Source organism: Apiospora kogelbergensis (assembly GCF_038363985.1).
Source record: "Apiospora kogelbergensis strain CBS 113332 chromosome Unknown utg000003l_segment0_segment0, whole genome shotgun sequence".
Lineage (NCBI taxonomy): Eukaryota > Fungi > Ascomycota > Sordariomycetes > Amphisphaeriales > Apiosporaceae > Apiospora > Apiospora kogelbergensis.
Genome location: NW_027117420.1, coordinates 1,210,805 through 1,220,487, shown reverse-complemented (window position 1 = coordinate 1,220,487; position 9,683 = coordinate 1,210,805). Strand labels below are relative to the sequence as shown.

At 53.6% G+C, this 9,683-nt stretch overlaps 2 protein-coding genes across 2 annotated transcripts; both read right to left on the bottom strand.

Moving 5' to 3' along the window:
- Nucleotides 1-1,574: 1,574 nt before the first annotated feature.
- On the bottom strand, nt 1,575-5,217 carry PG998_005119 (Lea domain protein; the record flags this gene model as incomplete). The annotated part of the gene is made up of 2 exons (XM_066871937.1): nt 1,575-4,145; nt 4,201-5,217. 2 exons carry the CDS (start codon nt 5,215-5,217, stop codon nt 1,575-1,577), a joined length of 3,588 nt encoding a protein of 1,195 aa, XP_066732034.1.
- A 3,212-nt stretch (nt 5,218-8,429) lies between these two features.
- Nucleotides 8,430-9,377, bottom strand: PG998_005118 (uncharacterized protein; the record flags this gene model as incomplete). The annotated part of the gene is made up of 1 exon (XM_066871936.1): nt 8,430-9,377. The coding sequence occupies one exon, from the start codon at nt 9,375-9,377 to the stop codon at nt 8,430-8,432; it is 948 nt and encodes a 315-aa protein (XP_066732033.1).
- Between the last annotated feature and the right edge of the window lie 306 nt (nt 9,378-9,683).

Genomic DNA, 9,683 nt, shown 5'->3' with positions numbered 1-9,683 from the left:
GTTCACACGACGCCATAGGGTGGAGGCGACGTGGATCTCGATCATCGAGCATCTAGGCCGTCAAAACGGGGCAGTTGGGAATGTTTCTTTCCCATGAAGTAATGTTGGTTGCTTCTGGCAGCTCTGTTGTTCCAGATAGACCAGAGCAAGGCTCCCTGCAGGCCCTGCTACTTGCTGCCTGCCCGTGTACTTGGCTTTGAATGCCAGCATCGGCACAGTACAGCTACGAGACTGCATGTCCATGCGTAAGCTGCCGGACGTGTTCTCCGAGCCAGCATGGGCTGGAGTTCATGGCTTACAGGATATCGATGCTGGATATTTGGGGGGTGAGTGTATGTACTGAAGTCCAGGACCTGGATCCATTAGAAAAAACTTGGAAGTAGTGTCGGAAACCTACAAATAGGCGAATGTTCAGCCACTAGAAAGAGAGCCACACCTCCAAGACGACAGAATTACCCGTCTGAGCCAGCAGCCTGCTGCCTGCCTCAGGTACTTGGTGGCAGTACTTCAGTGAGGGGGTGTGGGAGGATCAAGCGACCGTTTGATCGACCGGCCGGTAGGCCCAGCTAGTGGGATGAGAAGATGGAAAAGCTGGTAACGGCTTCGCGGAATGATCGATCCCTAGTCTCCCTAGTGCAGTCCTCGATTGTTTCCGTCAAATTGGTTTTGCTACTTCGTCTTGTTAGCGAGGCGAAGGAGCCCAGGGAGCGTTGACAGGAAGACGGCTAGACGGGCGGAGGAGTCCACCTAGCAATAACGGCGTCGTCCCCCCTTGTCTTCCATCCCTGTCGATGCACGATGTGAGTACATGCGATGTGCAAGACGGCAGAGATGCTGCGCACTGCATATTCGCGGCGATGAGGCTTACTCCATAGCTCCAGAAGCCCCGCAGTACTTCGGGTCTAGACTAACGTCACGTCCAAGGTGGCTGACACACAGCATTCGGTAGCCCAAGTCCTTTGGACGACAATCAGGTTTTTGGACCCAAAAGGAACCCAACTGGCCAACTCTGCGACACTTGGCTGGCCGTCACATCAAGCCACAGGTTCCGGATTGGTGCAATTGGGTGATCGGCGGGATACAACGTCATATTTGGGCTAGTCATGGCGTAATGGCTGGTGCCGTCGCATTCCGTCTCTCTCCCAGATCGCAGAGTGTGAGTAGCAATGGAGGTGGGGGGGGGGGAGGGGGATTGGAAGTGGTTGTTTTCCCTCATCCCAGTTTCTAGGACTGTGGCTTTCCCCATCAACCCAGCCATTCTGTGGCACTCACTCTTCCTGTTCTCAAGTCAGGCAGTGGAAATTGGATGATGGATGTAAAAGTAAAACTATGATAATAAAATTATGAAGATGTGATTTCATAAATCGTGACACGCAATTGCCTTCGTCCTATTTTACAATGCCGTAAATTACCAACCCCCAAATTGCCCCCCATCAAGATTGCTAGCCACCATAGACCATAGGAGATGCAAACAAATCAAAACAATATTCTCGTCTCCATGCTTGCAATATACTTCATCGCTGTTCGCATGGGTCTGTGATAACGGGCACAGGAAAATATGCACCAAATCATTCTCACGCAGTTGCCTGCTTGTGCTCCTCCGTATTCACCTCAAACTTCTTCTCCTGTCGGAATACCGTAGGAATCCTGATGGTCAACTGGATGCCATCTGAAGTAGACTTGACATCAAGGAAGATGTCGGCGGGGATGCCATTGTCATCTGTCTTGGGCTTGTTCTCTTCCGACGGTTCTTGCTCCTTGGGTTCCTCACGGGGGCCCTGCCCTTGACTCTTGTTGTTGGATTGGACAAGCGCACCACTGAGGCCATTGGGCTGGTTGTTGAGTTTACCGATGATGTTGCCATTGCTGTCCATGATATTGCCTTCCATATCCACCTGAAGGTTTCCAGGCAGCGGCGTAGTGGAAGGACGGGAGGGCTCTTCATCTTTAGGTGCTCCTTCCCTAGGTGTCTCCTCCTTGTTTGCTTGAGGCTTCTCAGGTGCTTCCGAAGTGAAGTTCTCCGTGACGTAGCCAATGAGCTCCCCGCTATCGCCGTAGATTTCACCCTTCTCGGACACCTTCTTTCCAATCAACGACGGTAAGTCACCAGTAGCATGGCCGAGGACCTTGCCCTCCTCGTCGACCACGTTGGCGACATCATCGACGGTCATGCCAACAAGTCCCTTGGCCAGGTCGGATAGGTTGGGCGGCGGCTGGCTGCCGATGGGGGTAATCTTTTGGATCTTGGGGATGGGATCAATGTTAGCCGTTGACACCTGAGGAGAATGAATGAATGGATCCAAAAACTCCTCGGGCGGGTCTTCCGACCCGTCCCCGCCGTCAGCGCCCGTGTTGGAGCCCTGCCTGGAAGCGTTGGGTCTCTCAGGGATTGGCAATGGGAAGTTCACCTGTTTGTTGATCCGTACCGGCCTGCCGTAGTTATCAACTGATTGAGTCTGTCCGTCATCATTGTGCCCGTTCTGTTGTTGACCACTGCTCAAGTTGTACAACTGATCCTGTCCAGCTTCGCGGTCATCTTGTTGGCCGTGGGACGATTTCTCGTCCTGGGATTTTCCAGAAGCCTTGTCGATGCCTCTGGTTTGCGTATCTTTCGCCTTGTCGCCAGCAGACTGGGATTGCTTGGATACATCCGATGAAACCTTGTCTTTTAGGTTGCCTGCTTCGCTCTCAGCAGTCTTCTTGCCTTCGTCGGCCTTCTGAGACGCATCGCTAGCAGCATCCTGTCCCTTCCCCTGGGCATCAGAAGTCTTGGACTTGGCCTCTCCAGCAGCCTCGTCAACTTTGGCATTGGTCTCGCCGACGAGCTCATCATCCTTCGGGAGCGCCTGCATCAGATCCCGAGAGATGCCGTCAAATCCATCGACAGCGCCATCCTTTCCAGTATCCTTTGCGTCTGGCATGCTGGACTTGGATTCTGGCTTTGACTCGGATTTCGACGTGGGTTTCGACTCAGTCTTCGATTCAGTCTTAGACTGCGACTCAGGCTTCGAATCGGACTTGTGTTCTTCTTGTTCGGGGGCCTGTGACATAAGAGCTTTGATAAACTCTCCCATCTCAGGGTGACCTAAATCTGAGAAATACTTCACGAGATCCTTCGGGCGCTCAAGGTCGTCGATATCGTCACTGTCGCCGCCTGGAAGCTGCTTCGCAAGATCCTTGGCTGCCTCGGGAATCTCTTGCACACCTTCGTCCTTGGTCGCGTTAGAAGCCTTCTCTTGGGCTCCGTTGGTGGGTGCGGGCTTAGAGGAGGTCTTTCTGGACAACGAAGGACTGTCTGACGATGGCTTCGTGGCCTTGGGAGCTTGTTTCTCGGCGGTCTCAGTTACCTTAGAAGCCTTAGAAGAGGCGTCGTCTTTGGTTCCGCTGGGGAGGTGGGAAGACTTCTTAGGCTCAGACTTTTGGTCCTTGGATGCCTTGTCTTTGGCAGGCTCCTTCAAGGTTGAATCTTGCGATGCTACGTCTTTGCTAGGGGATTTGGGAGTCTTCTTGGGCTTGGATTCTTCCTTCTTGGGAGCTGAGCCGTCAGCGTCGTCAATAGCTGCTGAACCCTTGTGCGAGAGGTCCTTTGAAGAACCTGTGGCTTCAGGGGTCTTCTTCGGGGTAGATGCGGCGTTTGGTGAATCGTCCTTGGTATCAAATTTACCCGACTCCTTCGGTGCAGAATCTTTGGCGCTGTCGACCTTCTTAGATGTCTTTTTGGGTGCAGAGTCCTGGGCGTTGTCGACAGTCTTGGATGCCTTGTTGGGTGTGGAGTCCTGAGCTTCGTCGGAAGTCTTGGAAGCCTTCCCGGGAGTAGATTCCTTAGCACTGTCGGCAGACTTGGATGACTTCTTAGGAGCAGGAGAATCCTGGGCGTCTTCAGGGGACTTCGATGCTTTCTTGGGCGCGGAATCCTTAGCGCTGTCGAGGTTTTTGGATGCCTTCCTAGGGCCAGGTGCAACGTCTTCCTTGGGTGCCTTGTCTTTGATGTCAGAAGTATCGACTTCCTTGGCTGTAGAGTCCTCGGCCTTCTGAACAGTCTGAGATGGCTTTCTGGAAGCGGGCTTGGGCGTCTTCTTGGGGGCAGAATCTGGGGCAGCCTTGGGCGCGTCTTCAGCGGGAACAGAGTTCTCGGGGGGTATCGACTAGCTTCGAAGATTGCTTGGGCGTAGTGCTGGCCTTCTTCTTCTTAGGCGCAACAACCTTGGTATCTTCAGAGTCTTCTGAGGACTTCTTGGGCGCGGACTCCTTAGCGCTGTCGGGAGCTTCCGAGATGTTTTTGGGAACGTCGTCCTTGGAGGGTTTCTTGCTCTTCACAGCGCTTGTGGGCTTGTCTGCAGCGTCTGCAGCGCCCGAATCTTTGGGAGTAGATTTCTTGGGCTTGGAAGATGACTTCTTGATCGCAATTCCCGAATCTCCCGAGATGCTTGATTCGTCGTCGTCGTCGCTATCGTCTTGGTAGGCGGTAGCAGATTCCTGCTTCTTGGGGGGCGCGCGGGGCTCTGAGGAAGTGGTGGAGGATCGCGATTTCTTCTTAGGCGCGGAATTTTTGGTCGCAGAATCTTGAGGGGCAGCGTCGGTGGGGGCAGCTTCTTTGGTAGAAGTCTTTTTGGGAGCGGAACTCTTCGGTGCAGACGATTGATCTTGATCTTTGCTGGTGGAACCTGTTGCGGGTTCGTCTTGCCCCTCGTCAACAGAGGAATCTTTCTTCTGGACGGTTGAGCGACGTGGCTTGCGTGTTGGAGTGGCAGGGGCATCTTTCGAGGTCTCCTTGGCAGCGTCTGTGCTGTGATCGACCGTGTCGTTGGAAGTGGAGACGTTGTCGTCGTCTACCAGTCCAACAGCATCAGAGCCAGCAAAATTGCCCGATTCGGCGCCGGCCTTGTCGGTAAGCGGTGCCAGAGTGGTGGACTCGGCGACATCGTCAAGCGCAGGCTGCTTAGAGGGCGTCTGCTTGGAAGGGGTCTTGGGAGGCTTGGTGGCCTTGGATGAGCTCGTCTTGGACGAGCTCTTGGGGGCTGTGGGGGATTCAGAGCGCGACTCGGCCGCTGACTGCAGCGCCGACTCGTCCGCGGGCTTGCTGGGAGCGTCGGCGCCGGCCAGCTGGGAACTCTGGGGAGTTGATGTCGAGGATTTGTTAGATCTCTTGACAGGTGGAGTCTTGGTCGAAGGTTTGAACAGAGTTCTCCGGGTGGAAGGGGTCTGTGGGGTAGCCATGGTGTCGGCCATCTTTAAAGTCAACGTACGGAAGCCGTTGAAATTGAGGTAGAAGAAGACAAAAGAGTAAACTGTAAGGATGAGCTTATACAAGAGTTCGACGTCGGTAGATTCGGGGAGCATTCATGTAGTCTTGAAGGTCGTGAGTCTCCTCACGTTCAAAAGAGATAACGAGTATACCTGTGATGTATATGTGCACGGATGAAACAGCAGCAGGGTAGTCGTTCTACACACGAAGTTTTATTATTAGCCCATGAATCATGGCCCCAAGCTCTTTGCGTCATTGGACATTTGATGAGGAGGTGGAGGGACAGCTAGGACAGGCAATTTGATCTCGCCATCTGCACCCCATGCTGTCCATGTACCACCAGTCCCCCTATCCTCGCGGAATCGTTTCGACCTCATCGCGATCCCAGCCTCAATGGATGGATGCAGGACAAGGGTACTGGCATTTTTCTGCCACTGGACCAAGTTACTTGTTGGAAATATACGACGTAATTAGTGGTCGGACTTGGGGGGTCAGCCACACGTCAGATTGATTTATTGCCCCCAACCCTGAAGAGTAGCTACTCGAACTGCACTATGTATGTGCTAACTGCCAACTGCCTGCTCACTGCTACCGTGACTTTTCTTCCCAAGACTCCAAGCCTTGCCGACCCTGGCACCTTGTCAAGGATCTGCTGCTAGTAGACTTCTAGGACCAACGGTTGCTCGTCATTGGTGAAAGGGGGACTCTGAGAATTCGTTTGTTTTTGCGGGCCAAGAGGGAGCAGACAGTGGGTGTGAGTGGCAGCTTTGCTCCGGCCACTAAAAGGAGGCTCGGGATTGTCCACAATCAGCCAGTCTGCCAAGGGCCCCAGAGCAGTTGCGAGACGAAACAAACTGGGAAGTTGTGTCCCAGGAGAGATTGGATTGTAGCAGTAGTTCTTCTCGTGGTCCAAAATTGCTCACTATGACCTCATTGCATAAGTGCCTCGCTCACACCTGTATGCCGCTTTGCCGCGTGCAATACGGGATCCGGGGTGAACCTATCCCGGGTGTAAGAGAGAGACAGCTGCAGTTGGACGAGAGTTGGTTCTTGGCAGATCGAGTCCCCCTATCAAATTTCAGATTCCACCAGACTCTGGACACATTCGAAGACCACTTCTATGCATGAGCGCGATCGATATCGGTTTCCCCATGGCACTGATCGTGGCTGCGAAAGGCAGGCAGGTAACCACAGCGAATACAATCCTGTCGCCGGTTCCCCGTCCGAGCTTTTGCGGATGATCGCCATGGGTAGGCTGGGTACTTGCTGTAACCTAGCGGGGGTACGGGGGTGTCTATAGAGGTCCCTAGCCACAAACATGAATCGAATACTCGTACGCCAGACAGACTCGCCCTTGCTCCCTAGCCGACTACTACCTACCAACGGTCGGCCCGGGATTTGAGCACCAACTCTCGTGCATTGAGCAGTGATCGAAATAGGCAATGCTCGAAACTCTACACAACCTTATCCTACAAATCCCGTGTTGACGGTTGAACTCAATTCAGCTCGCGAGACAACTAAGTTGTTGTCACTAGTCGCTGGACCAAAGGAAGTCAGTCGAGAAGTAGCACCGGTCGAGTCTCACCAGATCAGGTGCATGTCCGTTCTGTGGCTGGCCGTTCCGCACTTGTGTATCACCTCGGCAGTAGCAATCATGTTGCGGAACAATGGGAGATGCCAATCTACGGGAAAGGGCTCGGATCTTGTTCGACGTTGCATGACAGGAGAGTCGAAGTATTAGCTGCTCTGCTGCGTGCAACCAACTGACTGACGCCACGCCAAGGGATAGCAATTCGGGCGGGCGGTTCAGATCTATGTAATTGATATGTACTCCGTACTCACATAGGCAAGAAAGTCGCAGTCCCGCGGTCCGACCCAATTGAACGGTTCAGGCAAGTACATGCAGGAGGCATTTGTCACTATGGAAGTTCCACTCGGATGGCCGACCTAGCTGCGCACAGTACCCTCGACGACGACTTCTGGACGACGACAAATCCCATATCGCACCCCCGCCAACTAGGTACTTCCCCAGCAATGATGTCAAGGCAGGGAACCGGGGTTTCTGGGAGATTAATTTATCGCGGCGCCAATGAGGTCTGGGCTGGCCAGCCACCGAGAACAATCAAGAAAACCCACCCTGGCACTCAGTGGCTAGTGACGCCACGCTGCATGTCTCGGGCGCACTATGACAGAGTCTGACTGGCGCGTTATTGCCGGCCTGCGCGTGCATGCACCTTTTCTCGTTTCCAGAGTGCACTCTCTCCTCGCTTACGAATACTCCGAACCTACAGTTACTGCTGCGAGAAGCCTGAGAGGGCCTTTCGTATCCGCGGAGGGCGCGACAAGCTAGTCGTAGTCCAAGTCTACCACTACTTGCTACTATTCATAGTGCGACCGCTGGAGAACCGTTGCTCGCAAACACCCTGTAGCCTGTTGAACGCCGAGGTGAGCGCGCTAGGTGACCAACCCTAGCGGCGGCCCGTTCTGAAACTTGACAGGCATTAGACATCCTGTATTCCAGCCGCATTCCTTCGGCACGCCACACCTCGGCGTCGCAAATCTCACCCGACGAGCGACGCTTGAGCAAGCACTAGTGCTATCGATTTTGTGGTAACGAAAGCACGTTTCCGCGCGTTACACTTCATGCGCGGTGTGAAGACGGCAGCTGTGGGATTGGGTATGATACATTCATTAAGAGGATTTGGCCAACTGCTCGTAAGTTCAGTTCCATCATCTATCTACACAAGTACAAGCTTCCCTTACTCATACATGACGGCGTTAAACTCCAACTCCATGCTTCCCCAATAAATTAAAACTAATATGCCAAAGATTCCCGCAAAGAAGTCAAACAAGGAAGAATCACTCAGCCAGCCCCCTGTAAGCTATGGCCTTTCTTCCTTAGCCAAGCGAGGGCTTTGTGCTTGACTAAGTGACAGGCCGCTGAGACTGGGACGACTGCTTGCCTACTACAAGCCTTCACTGTAATGATGGGTGCCTGGTTAGTCGCCTGCATTCCAATATGGTTGTCTGCTGACTTCTCTACCCCCACCCCGGTGCTGACGCCCCTCCTAGAAAGACGGTGTGGTGTGCGGAGATTGAAGGTCTTCCCAGACGAAACTTCTGGTACCCCTCTTATTACTCCTCGTCTATCGTTGCGTCGTGATGCTTGTGGCCAGTTTACTCACTAAAGTTGTTGATGGTGAGAAACGGCCAATATTGAATGCACGCGCCACCCAGGACGGGTTGGTCGCGCGTAAAGAACAGGAGGACGGAGCACATGGGGAGTCGAGGGCACGAAAGAAATGGGTGGGTATACATACAAGAGCGATAGGGTGAGATCACCGTGAATACGGGCTTTGAGAGTCACCTCGACCTCGAGGTTGAGGTCCAAGCGAAGCTGCAGTGGGTTCTTTCCGCCACTGTCGCCTCCCTGCTGTTGTTGTTGCTGCTGCATTTGTTGCATCTGCTGCTGCTGCTGCCACTGCTGCATTTGTTGTTGCATTTGCGCTTTGTTGCTGTTCTTCTTCTTGCGGCGGGGGGCCACTTGCTTATCCTGAGCGTTCTCCCTGTCAGACTCCATGTAGGAAGGCTGGTTACGGCGGCGGCGGCGCGGCTTCTCCTCTGTGGCCACGTCACGCTTCTTCTCTCGCTTGGCCAGCTCCTGCTCCTTCTTGGGCGAGGGTGAACGGTTGTCGCCAACCGCAGTCTTAGCGTCGTCGTCAGTGTTTGCCGGCGCCTCTTCCTGCTTCTGTCGCGGCTTCTCAGGTTTGGGCTCCTTCTTCTGGCCTTTGGCTTGTTGCTTCTCAGGTTCAGGCTCGGGCTCATCTTGGCCTTCCTCTTCATCCTCGCCGTCTTGCTGAGTCTTGGCTTGCTGTTGGGTGTCTTCATCCTCTTCCTCGGCTTCTTGGTTGCCTACATTGTCGTCTTCTTGTGCTTCTTGGCCTTCCTCGTCGTCGTCTTGTTGTTGTTCTTCTTCGTTCTCATCTTGGTCCTGTTCTCGCTGCTGCTCATCCTCGTTGTCGGAGGCTTGTTCTTGCTCTTGGCCCTCGTCATCAGAGTATTGCTGCTGCTGCTGCTTATCCTCAGTCTCCTGAGGACGCTCTGCCTCGGCCGTGTTTTGTTGAGAAGACATATTAGAGTATTGATTCACGTGTGAGTCTGGAAGGGTATCAAGTGTTCAGGGGAGATTGTTGTTCGGGGAAACTAGTAAACGTGAGAAAACAAGCGTGTAAGTTGTTCTAGCAGTGGAGGTCTTTTGTGTTATTTCGAAGGCAGACACTGGATCGCAAGGTACGGCATCGGCTGCCAACTTCAACGGCTGTGACGCAATGCTCAAGTTTTAGCATTAGGTCATTTCCCGCGAGAATCGTGAGGATTCGGCCCAGGCCCTGCATACGACAGGGGGCTCTGTGCTGTACACCCACCCCCCAGAACTGTC